The sequence below is a fragment of the Struthio camelus genome, chromosome 3 (assembly GCF_040807025.1).
Source record: "Struthio camelus isolate bStrCam1 chromosome 3, bStrCam1.hap1, whole genome shotgun sequence".
NCBI lineage: Eukaryota > Metazoa > Chordata > Aves > Struthioniformes > Struthionidae > Struthio > Struthio camelus.
In genome coordinates, this window is record NC_090944.1 from 79,208,872 (window position 1) to 79,227,942 (window position 19,071).

Genomic DNA, 19,071 nt, shown 5'->3' on the forward strand with positions numbered 1-19,071 from the left:
AGACAACCAGCCTCCCAGACGAATCAATTTTAAAGAACTGTTAAGGAAAAGATAGATTACGGCTTGCTTGAAACACACCCCATACTATATTCTCCAAATGCTTAATTGTCAGGCTTTATTGAGCTGGGAAATTACCATTTCCCATGGTAGTGGATTTTTTTTTTTAATTCTTTGTCTTGGTATTTAAATTATCTTGTAAGTGGAGGCAGTATAGGAAGTCTCTAGCGAACGGGACAAGAAATGTCTGGGTTCGTGGGTGAAGCACCTTTTTCCTTTCATGTAGGGAACTCAAAGCACTTATCAGCCAGTGCACTACGTTTCTGTTTAGACTCAAGTCTCTTACTTTCACCAATCAAAAAGTGGAGCAATACAAGAATGTGAAAGGCCCTGTTAACAAAACGGTGCTAAGGCTTGCACCGCAACTGATGAAGACGCTATCTACTCTGGCTTCCTTACACACGTGCTCACAAGCTGTGGCAGCAGTTACAGCTAGAGCAAGAAGCAATCCTTTTGGCATTGTGAGTGAAGAAAGGGAAGGGAAGACAAAAATACTATTTTGTATCATCTGTGACTGTGAAATTCCAATAGGAAAAAAAATCTTTCAAGGAATATTCTAAAAATAAAAGATAGAGATTACAAAAGATCACAATGAGAGCAACTCACAAAAGTCCACAGAGAAAGGGCAGAAATATACTCCTAGTGAAGATGCCCTCCTCACCTCATCTCTCACACACTAAAAACAGACACTAAAAACATGCATCCGTTATGCCCCAAAGAGTAACAATAATTTTTTCCCAGGTTGATTTGATCCTCTACTTTGTATTGTTTTCCAGCACCTTCTGCATCAGGGAATTCTATTTCTCTGTGTGTTGACATCCAACTAGAACGAAAACGTGTTGTCAGCTTTCCACACAGCCAAAAGCTACAAACTGATGTGGAGCGCGTCCCTTTGGGGTGAAATCTCCACGGGTACAGAGACTGCCTAACTTTGAGCACCTCAGGAACTGAACAAGACTTGCTCTGGGTGCTGCTGGAGTGGAGCATCCTGTTCCCATTGAAAGCAAGTTGAACACAGGCATTTCATTTGTTTCTTCAAAATCCTGATCCACATTTTTACTAAGATGCATTTTCAAATAATGTAAGAATGGGGAGTGGGGTACAACATGAGGACATTCTGAAGAAATGATTAAATTACAGTGTTTATCAGACATGCAGGATGCTAGCTAATCAGCTCCAAAAAGCAGCAGTAATCATGATGTTACAGTTAATGGCATTAGCAAAAGCTGTGGGCAGGGAATTTCTGGGATTGTCTTGTAGCCTTATCAAAATCAGGGATGTCTGGAACCAATTGGAGACCACGAACTAATACCAGCTGTTATTTGTCTAAACCTTTTAAACTATGATAATTCTTCCTAAGATTTATATTCTTGAAGTCTAAACGGGGGAAGCTCACAATATAAAAAGCAACAACTTCAAAGTACAGTGTGGCCTGGTCCATGAAGTTAATTTACAGCCTGCAGACGAGATGCTGCAGTCCTTTTTCTGCTATTGTGTGAGGCAATTCTCTAACCCACATGGGAGGACTGCCTGAGAGAAAGCTCAAGGATTTAACATAATCATGCATATACAAAATGGTCCTTTTGAAATCTGTTCTCAGGCAAGTGGGGGAAAAGTGGATGCATCAGGCAGAATGAGAATGGGAGGCAAAGGCTAACAGCAATAATAAGTTGTCCTGTAAATAGATATATGGCCTGACATTGTGGGGCACGCCAATCGACACCCCTTATGACCTGCTTAGTTATTATCACTTGTAACTAGAAGAAAGGGGAAGCTGGCTGGACTACCTGCTTGCACTGCAAGCTAGAGCATCCAAAACCCTTTCTTCTAAAAGTTTCAAGCACAGTTTAAAAATCTCCACGCAAATTTCTAGGAATGGCTTTCAAGGAGGTGAGGAAAGAAGGTGATGTCATTCTCGGTACGGTAAGTGTTGGGAAAGGATTGCTGGGTTTAGCATGAGAGCACCTGGGAGAAAGACAAGGAGAGGCCACCAAAATAAATTTATTCAGACTCATAGCCTCTCCATAAGGTAGAGAGAAAAAAGGAGACTATGGCAAAGGAACATAAAGGAGTAAAAGGTGGGAAGCTCTAAGGATTAGGACCAGGAATGCTTTAGTTTGGGCCACCAGGAAAAATTAAGGCAAGGACATCTGGTGTAGGGACAGGGTAGTAACTATATGGCGAGTGGTAAGTGAAAGGATTAATTTTCGCGACAGCTTCAGAAGTTAACTAACAAAGCAAGTACAACATGGTTAAGTACTTTGGCAGCAAGGACTGGTTTTAGCTCATAAGTAGCCGTTTGTGAAAAATCAATTAAGACACTGAGAAACAATCATAAAATAATTAAATTTTAAATCACACAAATAGATGAGCTAAAGGAAGATGCTAGAAAGCTGGCTTTGCTAATTCAATAACCCTGTGAGGTTTGCTATAGGCATACTCTAAAGTAGCAGGTTGAGGGAGGCAAAGCGTAACTACGGTCAGAACAGACAACACAGACCAGTGTTTTCCACCATGTGGTTTGGCAACCCATTAAGTACTTCTTAGGAGGTTACAAGAAGTGATTAAGGAAGAACAGTTCCTACCTACTTCACCATCTTCTCTGTATGCAAAACTTCTAACGGCACCACCACCTCCACTAAACAATTTCCAGGGGTTCGCTGAGTGCAAAGAGAGGGCCCCCAGAACTTCCCAGCAAGGACAGGGACAGTCGCTGGAGCTCCGGGGTGCCCAGAGGTGTCCTTGGCTTCTGGTCCATCAAACACTATGCTACAAACAGCTTCCCAAGAACAGCTCTCCCCTGGGGTTTTGGTTTTCCTTCCGGTTTTGTTTTTTGTTTTTGTTTTAAATAAGTTCTGTACAAAGTAGGAGAGCTCAGTATAATAAAAGCAAAATGTGAATGGCTGAAAAAAGCATTTGTCAATGGCTGAAAACGGTGCCAGAAATGACACTGTATTGACTCAAAATAGGAATACTTCAAGGAATTATAGGAAAACCCCACATTTTCCTAAAGAGGGAGGGGGCACAGCTCATCTGAAAAAAAAAAAAAAACAAAGAACAAAAAACAATTTTCCACTTTGCACTTATTTAAAATAATAAAAAAGAAAAGATGCACAGGGAGGAGGGCATTCTCTCAGTGCATAAGACTTCAAAAGTGATTTGATTCACTAAAAGTTTCTGTACCACGCAAAAGTATGAAATCCTTACTGACGCAACTCACTATCTAGAGCAATAAGAAATTCAGAATTTTCTCCTACAAAACGTATTCTCTCCTGATTGAAAGCGTTTCTGCAAGCTGGTCTAAGGAACTCTTTGGATTTAAAATAAACTTCTGCTGTAGTTTTATATGAACAGCTTTTCAACCACATTACAAATAACACCAAACTCTTTGCATTCCAGTCCCCAGTTCTCAGACACAAGTCATATTGTACCCATCTGGATAAATGAGTCACTCAGTATCTGGGGACAGGGAAAAGATTTTTATTGTCGTTACTTCTCAATGCAAACTCGGAGGAGCACAAATGTCACTCTCCCCAAAATTCCACTATTACAAAGCCCATTACAAAAGATACTGTTATAATTTTAAGCTTTTTTAAAATGAGGAAGGGAACATAATAGAGTAAAACAACAATGATGTGCCATTAGTGATGCCCTTTATGTTCCATTCTGCCTAGTGACTTATGCAACAGTTAAGAATTAACTCCCTGAAATAACAAGACAATGACAGCTTTTTACTACTAATGCTATCTCTCTGTTCATTTGGAAGGACAGAACTTGCATCATGTCTAACCAAACCAGGTAGAAGAAATCTTTTTCCCAAAACCAGTATCAAGACTTGATACATGGAAGAGCTGCAGCATGTATTTTTAATCATGTCTATAATATGACTGAAATTGGCAATACTACATGCATGTTATAGCTATGGAAGCACTTAAGAAAGCCCCTGAATTTTCTTATCTAACTACCTGCCCCCTCCCCTACAAAGAGAGAGACTGAATAGCCCTTCCTGCGCACCCCCCACCAGCTTCACCCTGTGAGACAACTCTGTGCAACTCTCCATTCAGCAATAGTTTACTCATTATTCAGTATTTTATATTAAATCTTTGTGAAAGAAAGATGGAAATTCACCCATCTGCAAAACAGTAGTTACAGCGGCGAGGAGAAGGGAGATGACCTTCCTCAGCCTTCCAGGGCTGCCAACTCACCTCCTTCCATAGTAATAGGCTACTACCAACAGAGAAGGATTTTCCTAATAATGGAGAGAGGATATTGGAATGGAATGGCTCTTATACTGAAGAGCAGTACCTAAAAACAACAGAACTGAACCATTCAGATGAGAAAGCAGAGCTCTGTTGTAGTCAGTTCAAAGACCACCCAAATGGGAAATCTGTCATAAAAAGTTTGTATAACATTTGTTAGTTTAGGAGGGTATAGAAGGGAAAAAAAAAGTAACTATGTATTGCCATTAAAGTTGAATTTGTGCGCAGCACAACAGCAAACACTTGCAAAGCTCCCTGAAAAGACTCTCTTTGAGGGATGTTGTTGTGAGATCTCACTTGAATGCTAGAAAATATTTCATCAGAATCTCTATAGAAAATGAAAACTTTAAATTTGGCCTTTTGAAGCCTAAGGAATAAAATTCCCAAAACTATTCCAGTCATCACAATATAAGTTTCAGTGAGAGAGAAGATGTAAAGCCAGTTACATTTTAAACAAAAAACGTAATTAAGTTACCTACTATATTTAAAAAAAAAAAGTTACTAAAAGGAACAGAAGAAAGGTACTAACGGATTTCATGAGTACTCGGAGTACGCAGAATACCATCTTACTGATCTCCTTGTTTGCATTTTTATAGTGACAGATAAACTATTTTTGGTTGGAGGAAAGATAGGAAAACTCCACTGAAAATTATCTCCAGGCATATGCCTGTTCTTCTCATTAATGCTTCATCATTTCAGTGCCTGCAAGTAAATAGCTATGTTCATAACCCATCTGATAAGTAAGTTAAGTATCATGCACAGAGAAAATATGAATCATGTCAGATAATTCCAGATAGCTTGGAAAACATGATTATGCCAATATATTAAAATTTGAAGAGAAAAGTCCAGAATGCTTTCAAGCAACTGTTATTCATATCGTTCTAAAATGAGACAATAGAAAAGTACCAAGTACATGAATAAATACAGCAAGAGCGGTGTTGCCCTCACTGTGAAGTACATTTTTCCATTCCATTAAAAAGTGTTCTGTAGGCACAGGCAGCCCCGCTTCTGACTTAATGTGCAATATTTTGTTAAAAGAGCTCTGAATAAAGGCTAATAATCCTTTTCAGTAACTTCTGTGGCAGTGAGACAGGGCTCCATATTCATACCAAATACTGTGATTTCTCTCGCAGGTTAAACAGCTAACGTTCTTAAAAGGCTGTGACTCCATGGGGTTTGAACTGAATCTCAGCACCGCGGGATTTTCAAATATGCTCTTTTGTCCTATTTCTCTTGGGGTTTGGAGAGAAATTGCACCCTGAGGTGCAATCACCACCCACAGCATATTTATTGCATATAGTAATGGAAACACGCATGGCTGCCAGAGCTGCAAAGGTAGTTTGTGCGTGTGTGCAGACTTGGGATTTCCAGTCATGTTGCCAGTGGCCTATTGGGACTAGTTGCTATACGTACACTGTTATAGTGGATGCTTCTTTGTTCTCCTCTAAACTGCCAAATACATCAAAAGGCTGCTGTTTGCTCTTACACAACTCCTAAATCTATTATTATGGGACCAGTGAACCCAGATAGAGGGAATATTTGATATAGGCTGCAAGACTGAAGACTTCTCAACCAGTCCTATAGCATCAAGTTTCTAAAACAGCGATTTCTCTAGAAAACCAGAATTTTAATTGTACATTGTTCATTTCTACTTCTTCTGTTTAGCACTAACTTTATCAAATGCTAGCTTGTAAATCCATCAAACAAAACAGTACCATCAAACTCCACCCTCTCCAGTCCACCGGCTGGACATGAGAAACATGTATATATTTTTAAATATATGTGGCTGTGAGACAAGAATGGGCTTTGCGTGCTTGTGAATTAATAAGTCTGCAGCAGAGAAGTACTGGTACCTCAATACAGAAGTACTTTTACTTCAATACAGAGGTAAAAGAAAATAGAAACTCGACGTTGGTGATTGTTTTTCTGAGGAAGAGGAAGGAAATGGAGAGCTGATTTAGAAATCACAATTTCCCAGCTAGTCGCTAATGCAAAAAAATTAAAACGTAGACTGTGGTTCATCTATTTACATACAGAACACCCTGAGCCTTCTGAAGTCACTCACAGTACTTCCACTGACCTCCCCAACTTAAAATATCACCAGGGAATTCTTCTGGAACAGGATGTATGGCATGCTTATAAACTACAGTATCTGCAAAACACTGTATTTCAAAATGGAGGACTCAACTGCCAGACAACTGAAAGCACCATCAAACCTAAACAAAACAAAACCCAGAATTTACATTCCTCTTGTTTCTCAAGGTGTGCAAAAGACAACTAAACAACTACTTATCAAACAACTGAGCTATGTACATGAAAACTTTTCCCCCAGGAACAATGTTTTTTCAAAATTGTTGGTTTACTAATTATATTAAGAATTCTTGCTTACTAATTATATCAAGATTTTTTTTTAAATCCATCTCTGAGATATTTAAATCAAAAGATCAGGAAACCTGGTTCTCTATTGACCTTTCTTTGAAGTGACTTTGCCAACAAACCTTTAGCAGTTGCAGCAAGACATTTTTATAGAGATCAAAGGGATGAAGACTGGAGAAAAGGCTCATTATAAATTCACTGTTTGCTAACTACGGGATGTTTGCAAATGATCCCTCTCACTCCCTTGTCTCACTGGCTTGACCTCATTCAATATCTTGAGAAATTCACAGACAGAAGATTAACAGGAATAAATCTTCTGCAGCCCTAGTGAGGGATTTAAATTATAACAGAATGCAACCAACTTCTTGCAGAGTCAGGCCTGGAAAACAATTGCAATCTTTCAAGGACAGAACATCTGATTAGCAGAAATTAAGAGACCATCATGAATACGGTTTAGATGAATCTAAATAAACTACTAATATCAGTATCTAATGGATGGATAAATTAATTAAATTAATATGCATTAAGATTTTTCTTCAGTGCATTATGCGTTACAGGCCACAGTAAGCACTACAGCGTTTCTAGAAATCTGTATATTCTTCTAGGTCTCAAAACCTTCTGCAATAAAGGTATGTTTATGGGTTTTCCTCCTCTATTTATCTCACTAGGCTCTAGCCCATGAAATACGTGACATGGAAATTATAAACATTTGAGCACTGCAAGAGCTTATGAACATCCGCACTACAAATCGTTACACAAACCTGAATACTTCTTAAGCTCTTCTCAAAAGCTTTAGACAGAAGTGTACTGCTAGAGCTTTATGGTTAAGTTAGCATGAGTCAGTCTGCCTTCGGTCACATTCAGACCAGTCTACTAAGAATTTTAAATATGATAAGTATCAAATTCATGAAACTAAGAGTGTTCTACTAACACCAAAGTAACATCATTATGCTGTATTGGAGCAAAGAAAATAAACTGTGGTTGCTACTCATGAGGCCATAATATGCAGCCTGAAGTAATGACAGAGCAATAGCTACTCCAACTAGGAAGGCAGGTACGGATGGGGTCTCACATACCAGTCTCACATTATCAGATGTTTTCTGTTAATGGCCTAACAAAGACATAGCTACTTCAATCCACAGAATTATTAACCTAAACTATTAGGCACGTTTAGCACACAAGAGCTCCTGGGTAGTAAAGCTTTTGCCTGGAGACTGAGATGCCTCATTAAAGAATCTTTTGCCAGTCGCTGCTTGTAAAACCACGGACATGGGCAAGAACCCAATGCCTCAGATACACTTCCATAAAGTGTCATTGGATTGATGTCTAGTTGACATGGTAAAAGCCAGGGCAGAGTAGGAGTTTATGTGTGTGCAACAGTATACAAACAGTAAGGTGACTATTTTAACTGAAGAACAGTACTAGCACCGAACATTCGCTGTTCATCAGTCTGCCCTGACTGTCTTAAGCATGGCTTGGCTAAAATCCCAAGGTACATATACTCCATGAAAATTAAATTTTAGGGGTGTTGTTCTGTTTTTCGCTTTAAAAACAAATTTTCAGTGGTGAATCTTCCTCAGTTCCAAGCCGCTACTTTAGCCAAGATTCAGGCATTTCTACAATCGTAACATGAAAATGTGAACAGAGTAATATATGAGGCATTCAAAAGCTATATTTAGATTTACAGGGGGAGGCAAAGGATGATTCAGTTCAATTTGGCTGTAATGAAACAAAATTAACCTGGACACAAGTTCAGAGGTGAATGTTTTGTCTGCTCCACCTACGGGTGAAGAACATATTGATTCTCTCCTGCATAACGCAAGCTTTCACAAGCTAAGCAGCGACGAGCCTGGGCTTGTACCGAGACAAAAAATCGCTAGCACACAACTAGAGCGCTACAAGAAGCGTGGTTAGCGACTGAGCTAACGTTCCCCTTCGTTTTGAACTGATATTGGAACAATGCTCCAGTTGCTGCCAATGTCACTCATGGTATTCAGGGAAGTGCTTTTTCTTCCTAGGATGGAAAACTCACGTCCTAACATCTTGTTCTCTTTTAGACTCCTATACGGCTTTTATAGAAGTCAAAGACGTTCTGACCTTTTAGTCACAGCTAAATTTCAGCTAAAGCGCACACTTTTGCTACTTTAGTCCCTCTTCTAATTTTATTTGAATAAAGTACTGTCTTAATGGTATTGCTATGTACCTACTCTTAAATCTCTATTGTAATTCAATAATAAATTTAAAATTCGTAGAACATACTATATATTCTGCAGTATGCTATGTAATAGCTAGATATTATTAATAACTAAGTATCTCATAAAACAAATAATAAAAATTAATTACATTTTTCCAGACGAGAAAATAAATAACTTATGCGCTCATAAAACAGATTGGTCTGATTCTCAGCTTTGAGCGCTAGCCTGCTTCCCGCACTGCTCTCGAACACAGTAGAAACTTGGCAAAAATTATGACTACCATGCCAGCTATCTCCAAGACAATTACTCTCAGGCCTAGAAAGCATTAACCATCAGAGTCCAAAGCAAGAAACAATGATAAATATGCTCCTGTAATAGTATTCTGTAGTAAAAACAAACGGCATTGTTTCCAGTACCTGATTCTCTATGGCCTTCCGGTTTTTTGGATCGCTAACAATTGAGAGCTGTAACTCTGCCATCTTTTTCATCTTGCTGTCCATGTCAATCTTCTGGAAGAGACTCTTGGTTTGATTTTTCAGCAGTCTGACGGTGTCCTCTTTCCCAAGCTTCTTTGCAAAGAGGGAAGCACAAGCTGAATGTATGGCAGTAACCCAGTTTTCCAGATCCGTCTGGCTTGTCGCCTGTGAAACAAATGTGTGATGCAGCATTATAACCAAATAAGAGATACCAAAAATGCATCAGCAGCTCTAGAAGATGATAAGTATCTGACAGGTTCACTGAGATCTAAGGCATTTTATTTTAAAATGACTCAAATTTTTATCTTTAAAATTATGGAAATAAAGAAACTGCTAGCCTTCTCCACATTCCGTCCACACACTTGCCCCCAACGTTCAGTCTCCAACGTTCAGTCTTCAACCTGCAAGATCTGAGGGGACAGACAGCACAAAGAGCCCTAGGAGCTGAGGCAAAGATCAGACGTGTAGCCCTCAATCATTCCAACTAGTTAAGGTGAAAACTGACAGGTTTCAAAGATAAAAACCCTCCAGTCTCATATGGTGAAAGGGATGACTTTAAAAGTAAGGTCTAAGGAGAGACATTTGCTTATTTAAAGACGCCAAATCAGTGGAAAGAGCACAGCAAAGTAAGGAGAATACATTCGCACAAAATGTCTCCAGATATATTTACAAGTGCACCTATGAATCAACATGTTTTCATGCAGGCACTTCCACATAATACTGGTTTTCATTAAAATTTTCAGTGGTGCAGCTAAGCAGCCAAGATCTTCAGATTATTTTTAGCCTTCTTGTTGAAAGTCTCACTCAAGCAAACTCTCTTTGAGGCCAGCAGATTCATGGTTGGGCCTATCATTCTATAGATGTGGAACACTTATAGAGGTATAAAAATGTTGACAGTACAGCTGATTTCTTAGAAGTCTGTAACCAGGGAGCAAGCGTCTTGCAGGTTCGTACTATTCTCATTTGTGCACTCTGTTCTCCTTCCTTCTGATCCATAACTGACTGAGCCTGCTGGTGTAATATCAAATACCTAAGCCATACCATATACTTACAATAGTATAATACAATAGAATAACTCTATTATAATTTTTAAGTGAAAGTTGCAGGCATGATGTGTCTGTACATGTGTGTATACATAAAATCATACACATACACGTACATGTGCACACACACACCACACACCTTAATTAGAAACAATCACAAACATACATATGCACATTGTTACCTGAAATAGGTAGACATCTCCAAAAGAATTGCTGAGACAGAACACGTTTTCTTTCTTGGGATGCTCTGGAATAGACTGCACTACACTGTCTTCTGCAAACAGGGCGTACCGAGGCAAACTGCTCTGTTCCATCGAATTCCTTCCATAGGTCTCATAAAACAGCAGGGTACAACCTTCGGGTTTGAGGAGGACAAGAAAAAGGAGAAAGGAAGTTCAGATTCTGTTGTATTAATGCTTTTGTGAATTAAGACACCCCTCAATGACAGGGAACATCAGTTCCAGCTCTCTCTCGATCTGGAGAGAAAAGGAGGTTTCTCTAAACTGGAAAACAGGCAAAGGTAATGCTGAATTTCACAATGAAAAGCGGGAACAGACATCTAATAGGGACACGTTTGTCCAACAAATATGCATAGACTGAAGAAAAAACAGAACGACTTCAGTAAACAGCCTTCTAAAACATTAAAGCTTGTAGAAAACATTAATACCTCCTTATTTAAATCAGCTTTTGTGTTTCTTTATTATTTAAGGGAACTAATCCTCTCTCATAGCAGCCACCTAAGAAGCCTTTGTAGTTGCAGAAAAGATTTGCAGAAAAGATTTGCAGAAACTTTTGGCCTCATACAGCATACAAAGTGTCATACAAAACTTGTCATTTTTAAACTGTGTTTCCTTGAAACTACCTGCAAATTGTGGACTTAGACAATGAACTCCATCTGATTAATTCAAAACGGTTTAAAGGGTTTGAGTGTGGTTATGTTCAGTCTCAGAGACAGCATAACATGCAAGATCCTACACTTGCATCCAGAAAATAAGCTTCATCCACGCCAGTGACGACCACATACGTAACAAAAGGAATTATTTATGGAGGACAGCTGAGGAGACTTGATCCCAGTCCCCAGAAGTATGATTATGTTGTCACGTTGTCTTGGGCAGTAAAGCTCCCTTAAGAAGCACCCGTCTCACTCATTTCCTGCTCGCCACTCATTGCTGTCCCGAGTTGCAATTCGCTGTTCTCTAGGACGTGCCAGTTTACCTGTCCCCCAGGTCACAGTCTGAAGTACATTACTCAGATAATCTTGTTAAAAATTATCCTGTATTTTTTAAGAATTTCTTAGATCAGTTCTGCATCTAGAGAAAATATGTAAGCACATAGTATTTTCACTCTCGGAAACAGCAGTTTAATGATAGCGTTTACTGTAGTTAATTTTTTAATTTAAAAGATAAATTAACACAACACCAGGGCTGGAAGTTTAACCCGAAAGAAGTAAGATCACATATAATACACACATCTTGAAAAATGAGGATAACCTAAGCACATAAAGAAATCTGCTGAGGGTGGTGGTGCATTCTCCGACAAGACGATCCTTCTCCAAAAGCTATGCTTTAATTCATTCAGGAATTAATTTAGGGAAGGTCTACGGCCTGAGTTACACAGCACGTCAGACTAAACGATTACAGCGGTCCCTTAGGGCCTAGCACGCTACGAATATATTGCTGTTGTAACCCCTATACATGTTCAGTTCAGGATTTGAAACTCAGCCAAAACAAGGATTAACAGTTTGCAAGGGCTACGCCATTGTTACTTCTCTGTCAGCTTTTAGTTGTTGTTTTTCCTTCGAATCAATGCGGTATTACAGCACAAGGTAGGGCCAAAACTTAGGCTGGCTGCACATCCACAGGCAAATATATCTACGCTGTGCATGTGGATGGGATGTTGCAAAGCCTACAAAATAGAAGTGTTTCCTTTATACACGATTTTAAAATAGTTAGTAAAAAGCTGAGTTCAACCTTTATTTTAACATTTCTCTAACATTTAACACTGTCAAAATTCCAAATACCTCATCCCAATTTATGCAAATTTGAGGCGGAGGTTACTCAGAGGTAAAATCTAAATTCAGAACCAAAATCAAGTTTGTTTGGATTCTTCTGTCTGATAAAGGCAGAGGGTGAGCCTATTAGAGTTTGTAGGGCACATCTGCTATGAAAAGTTATGAGGTGGAAACCACTCTTCTTCTTACGGCCTAAATCAGAAGAGTTTGAAAAGCAAAAATCAATCACAGAATCACAGAATCGTTTAGGTTGGAAGGGACCTCTGGAGATCATCTAGTCCAACCCCCCTGCTCAAGCAGGGTCACCTAGAGCATATTGCCCAGGATCACATCCAGACGGGTTCTGAATATCTCCAGCGAAGGAGACTCCACTACCTCTCTGGGCAACCTGTTCCAGTGCTCTGTCACCCTCACAGTGAAGAAGTTTTTTCTCAGGTTCAGATGGAACTTCCTGTGGTTCGGTTTCTGCCCGTTGCCGCTTGTCCTGTCGTTGGGCACCACGGAGAAGAGGCTGGCCTCATCCTCTTGACACTCCCCCTGCAGATACTTGTACATGTTGATGAGATCGCCTCTCGGTCTTCTCTTCTCCAGGCTGAACAGGCCCAGCTCTCTCAGCCTTTCTTCATAGGAGAGATGCTCCAGTCCTCTAATCATCTTTGTAGCCCTCCGCTGGACTCTCTCCAGGAGTGCCATGTCTCTCTTGTACTGGGGAGCCCAGAACTGGACACAGTACTCGAGGTGAGGCCTCACCAGGGCTGAGGAGAGGGGCAGGATCACCTCCCTCGACCTGCTGGCAACACACTGCCTCATGCACCCCAGGACACCATTGGCCTTCTTGGCCGCAAGGGCACACTGCTGCCTCATGCTTAACTTGTTGTCCACCAGCACTCCCAGGTCCTTCTCAGCAGAGCTGCTTTCCAGCAGGTCAACCCCCAGCCTGTACTGCTGCATGGGGTTATTCCTGCCTAGGGGCAGGACCTTGCACTTGCCTTTGTGGAACTTCAGGAGGTTCCTCTCCGCCCACCTCTCCAGCCTGTCCAGGTCCCTCTGGATGGCAGCACAGTCTTCTGGTGTGTTAGCCTCTCCTCCCAGTTTAGTATCATCAGCAAACTTGCTGAGGGTGCACTCTGTCCCTTCCTCCAGGTCATTGATGAATACATTGAACAAGACTGGACCCAGGACTGACCCCTGGGGGACACCACTAGCCACAGGCCTCCAACTTGACTCTGCGCCATTCACCACAACCCTCTGAGCTCGGCCATCCAGCCAGTTCTCAATCCACCTCACCGTCCACTCGTCTAGCCCACACTTCCTGAGCTTACCTAGGAGGATGTGATGGGAGACAGTGTCAAGATGGATCAGATGGATCTCACTGCATTCTTCAGGGATAGTTACAGGAAAAAGGAAATAAATATATAGCAGAAATTACTGACCAAATCAGCTGACAATAGAAAAGTTTCCAAAGGAAGGGATCCAATAAATAGATATGCCTGCAAATTACCTGCCTGCACCTTTTTCTATTATTATCTAGAGTGTCTGTCAGATTATTCAGGATAACAGCAAATCCTCTAGAGTTAGTCCTATCCTTCCCCCTTACCAGCCCCTCCCTTATTCTTCCATAAGACAAAGAAACACTTGGAGATCTCTGCAGATGCAAGAGAAGGAAGAAGGTTTGTTCCACTCAGTATATCAGGCGCGGCATTTTTTCAGACATTTCGACATAGCAGGACAAACAAAAACAGCAACTCTCCTCTTCCACTCATCAGCAGCAACACTGCACAACCACTTCCACTTCCATATTTTAGGAAAGTGCAAATTAAGTTCTGTTTTGGTACATGGTAGTTCTAAAGTCCCATGTTTCCTCTATATGTTATCAGAAATGTAACTAAAAATGTGTTGTTTTTTACCTTGACAGTATAATCGTACAAAAAAATTGGCTGAAGAGTATGCATGTGTGTTTAGGCGTATGGCACCTCCAGGTATATCTTTGGGTTAAACCAAGTGAACCCTAAAAGTAGCTGGTTTCATAAATTCTGACAGCCCCACTAGGACTGATTACGATCCAAGTGTTTTGATCAAAACTTGAACTGAGGGGGGAGACCAGTGGGAAAGCAATTGCCCTTGCTAAAATTAATTAATTACACAGGACAGATGGAAAAGAGAGTTCCTCCTGTTAAAGGGTTACTATTCAAGCTCAGGTCCTGATGGCCCTGAAAGTACAGTGGAGGCCTCAGGACATGTATACTTTCAAGTCTGGCAGGTAACCAGATGGTTATAAGCCTTCTGCATATTTATAATTAAACACATCTCAATAGAGTGCAAAGAAACATGCTGTTCTCTTTTTGCATATGTGGCTATTTTAAGTCATATTTTAAAATATCTTGGCTATTTAAATTTCAAGAACAAATTAACCACAGATTTATTCAAAACCCTGTATAAGGAGACCTAAAGCAAACGCCTTGATCTTGATATAGCGTATTATGAAAACAGAACTACGCCTTGATATCCAGACGGGCAAGTTTATCTTGGCATCAGAACTCTCTACAGGACAATAAAGGTATGAGATCAAGGAAATGAGGAATGTGTATTTAAAACAGCTAACAAAGCGGAAGAGATTCTGCACCATGAATGCATCTATATTACTCATCCCAAGTAAAAAGCATTCTGTCCAATGCTTTTCACTTTTTATAAAGTTAGCATTTAATAACGCTTTTTACAAAGAATTTTATTTTTCCTCTTTCATAGACGGGGAAATTCAGGTAGCAAGAAGGGACGCAACTCGTTCAAGGTCACCAGTAAGCCGCTTCAAGGCAAAGAACTGAACTCAAAGAACCCGAGTTCCTTTCCAGAGCACCATAGCTTCTTTATGCCAGAAATGCACAGACTACTGGTACATAACTCACTTCAATTTAGGCACTTGACAAGATTGTTAGGAAACTACTTGCGTTTTAGAAGAGGCCGGTCAAACTTGTATTCATACTCCATTAGACAAACACATACAAGAAAAGGGTGGCATTCAGATATTGTTTTTCCCTTTTGTATATACTGCTTGTAAGCATGATTCATGCTATCTGATGATTGGGTAAGTGATTTAAACTGTTAAGACTGCCTACATTTTGATCCCTTGATAACAGGTCTCTGAATTATTAGGTAGAATTGCTACGTTCGAGTTTACTTCTTTCAAATCAGCACTATCAACTATAACATTCTCGGCACTTGCTCTTTGCTGTTCTTTTTTTTTCAGGTCTACACCCATGCAGAATTTTGAAAAGGGCAACCTGTGGGAAAGTTGTTATTTTCTCTCCTCCAGTCCCAGATATGCTAGGAAATTATTAAGTTTGATCATTTCCTTACTCATTAACTTAGCATTATATTTACTGAAAGGCAAATTCCTTTGGAGGCAATTCAAAAAAAAAAAAAATCTATGAACTCACCCATTAAATTCCTCTTCCTCCCCACAATAGATGTTATTTTCCTTCTTACACTTCCTGACACCCATACACTTCTTGCAGCACACCCACCTCCTCCATTACTCTGAGCCATCAACGTGACCTGCTCACTTAAACACAATAATCACACACCAAGCCAGTAGCAGCACTCTCTTTTAAGTGGATTGCCTTCCCACAGGGCTGTTTCACAGCAGGAGAAGATGGGGAAGATGGCAAAACGGGGACACGAGAAGGCAGCAAGACACAAGTGTTCAGTAACACAGGGAGCAGGCGATGTGAAAGACCCAGCCTGGGAGAGAAGGGAAACTGGTGAGCGCGAGGATGGGGCTGTGGCTCTGGGAGCGAGTGCCCAGAGTTGAGCCATGCGCACTGCAGACAAAGAGTTTCCCTTGCTGCTGCTGCTACTGCCCCAGCCAGAATTGCACCTTTGTGGGGCAAACTGTCTGTGCAAATGCCTCAGCACAGAGGCATGTAGCTCTTTGTTAGGGTGCTGTCTGAAGCACAGGCAACAAACTGAATGTTTTTATGTTGACTCATCCCAACTTTAAGTAAACCTCATAGCACAACCCAGGAAAAAGTGGCCTCTGCCAGGGAATCAGGCACCAAGGACTTCTCCTGATCCCTAAATTTTTACTTCCCCTGATACAGAGGTGTAACTTGTATTTTTTCTCAGGGTTGGCTCAGTTTGGTCTTTGACCTCCAGTTTTGCATGAGTGCAGGAACTGGGAAGTCAGACAAAATGAACCCCATTACAGTATAAAACGCAAGGTTGCACATGCATTACCAAACACACAAGTGCCACTCTGATTTAGTGAGCTCCACGGGCACATGCTCCATTTTCAGCATGTGGGTAGACTGCAAAGTCGGGCATGAATTTATGACTACCTGAAACTGCTTAGAGAAAGCAAAACGCATGAAAAGTCCCTGACACACAATGGAAACAACAGCTGTTGTCGAGCTTAAAGAGCAATGCCGGGACTTACCTTTGAGGGTTACCCAGTACTGCTTCCACTTCCTCCGTGTGACCAGCTCCAGTTTTTTCTCTTTCTGCAGAGTCACCAGGGGTTTGAAGAACAGCCACCCTGCCTTGCGCACCACTCCTTGCTCTTTCTCATACAACAGATCCAGCTGCTCTAAGGAGCTGAGCGACTCACTGCTGGAGTCTTCGGTTTCTGATGAGGTCTCCGTGTTCTCAACATTTGTCCTGCTCATCTCCAGCTCCCGCATGAAGTTCTCATAAATGTTCTGCCTCAGGGCATCACCGCTGATGGCGTTAGTGGATTCACTTCTATGGGACAGGACATGGCTGGAGCCAGGTGACCACAGCAAACTGGAAAGCTGGGATGGTGCCAGAGCGTCTGTAGTGAAGTTGTCCATTCTGCTGTCAAAGTATTCGCTCCCTTCTTTACATTTTGGCTCCTATACATAAAGCAAATTGCCAGTAATCAGTCACCAGAGGTAGGACGAAAAGACACATCTCATTTGGCATTTAAATTTGTTTCATGTTTGGCCACAGTGAATTCCTTCCTCAAAGGCAGCCTCTTTTCACCATTACATCAGAAGCTTTATCTCGGCAGCCACTGACACGGTCAGAGCTGCAGCTCAGGTTTTACACAACAGCACTCCATTAAAGCCTAATCACTGTGTCGACAAGTTTGGTAACCCAGAATCCTCCACAAAATCTCTGAATCTGCTGATAACCGCTGTAGCTTTATCATTTGGGGGGGGATGTCATGGGGGGGGGGATGTCATGGCAAGTTTCTTTATTATTATCGGGTTTTCAATACTTCAGGGATGCTCCATTCATGTGCGGCAGCCCCTCACATGAAAAAAGTGATATTTAACTATATTTATAAAGTTATATTTAACTTTAGCACAGCCAGGCTGATCTTACCTCCACTTTCAATTTGCCATATAAACTGTGCTTAACCAACACAAAAAAGGTCGAAAGTTCAAAATATTTTAAGCTTGTTAGTATTGACCATTTGACAAAAATCTAATCTAACAGAAGATGTGATTAAAAAAAAGAAAGATAGAGTTGCTGACTGGCATGAATCCAATTTCCAAACTGCAGAGGTGTGTATTTTATGACTTGCTGGAAACCCCATGGAAGCTTGACTATCCTCAAATGCTGATGGGCATTTTTCCTAACTGCAAGGTACAATTTCATCCCTGCATTGGGAAGGGAGGCCAGTTTTATCTGAAATGCTCAGGCCTGATGAGACTTCATGTATGACTTCGACTTTACCTTGTGACAAGGATGTTAACTTATGCCCATTTCCTGCCACTACTTGTCAATGTGGGACCTTGATAGCAGGTCTGGCCTTTTCCTTCTCAAGCCTTTTCCAGTAAAGTGCTGACTGCCCTCAACTTTCACAGGGTGCAGGGATGGTGAGGGATTTTCCAGCTACACAAGACTGGGCTCTCTGGACCAACTTCATTGTCAGGGATCATGATATACATCTTAAGAAGCAATTTATCGTCCTCCCACCTTCAGTTTTACTGATGGTATTTAAATTCAACTGAGATATAAGAGCATACAAAACACAAAACCTGCTGCCTTTTGCAGGAGAGGAAGAATTTGAAACTGCTACTTGAAAAACGTTAAGGGGAAGAAAAGAAGAGATGGCTATACACAATCAAAGCAGAAGCAAAGCTATCACCTTTGGTAATAATAAAGCTATTATACTTTCCTTTCAAGTTTAGACTGTTTCTATAGTAGCATTTATTTGCACACAGAATTCTGTACAAGGATAAAGTAAATAGTCCTTGATCTCCTGTGCACTGATCTCACCAGAAGCTCTGAGAGCAACTGCCTTTTCGTTTTTCGCTTCCCTACTTGATGCTCTTCAAAACTGTAGTGGAAAAGCTGGGCTGTGTTTTGATAGTATAATGATCTCCAATACGCAGCCAAGAGCAACACTGAGATCACATGCAGTTGCAAGTGTCACAAGACAAGTCACCTTTCAACCAGCAGGCCACTGCTGGTAGTGTAGTAGCCTCACAAAAGCCAAGTTCAACTGAAAAAATATGTTCTATTATGGTACATTTAAGTTCAACTCTAGCCTTCTGGATCACTGGCAAAAAGGATCCAGTTCTCCTGGGACTGTAGCACTGGACTCCATATTCTTCACAAATCTTACTACATTTTTAGTCAATGTGCTCTGACAGTAACTCCCTAAACATGAACAATTCTGCATTTTAT

The 19,071-nt window shown here is 40.8% G+C and overlaps 1 protein-coding gene across 9 annotated transcripts in view; it reads right to left on the reverse strand.

Moving 5' to 3' along the window:
* The window catches only part of TIAM2 (TIAM Rac1 associated GEF 2), a 180,072-nt gene that overhangs the window by 68,690 nt on the left and 92,311 nt on the right, over window positions 1-19,071 (reverse strand). For all 9 annotated transcript variants that reach the window (XM_068938646.1, XM_068938647.1, XM_068938639.1 and 6 more), the window contains 3 exons: window positions 16,850-17,285; window positions 10,589-10,761; window positions 9,304-9,528 (listed from right to left, as the gene is read on the reverse strand). In XM_068938646.1, coding sequence (XP_068794747.1) covers window positions 9,304-9,528; window positions 10,589-10,761; window positions 16,850-17,285 — 834 coding nt within the window. The remainder of the gene's footprint in view (window positions 1-9,303; window positions 9,529-10,588; window positions 10,762-16,849; window positions 17,286-19,071) is intronic.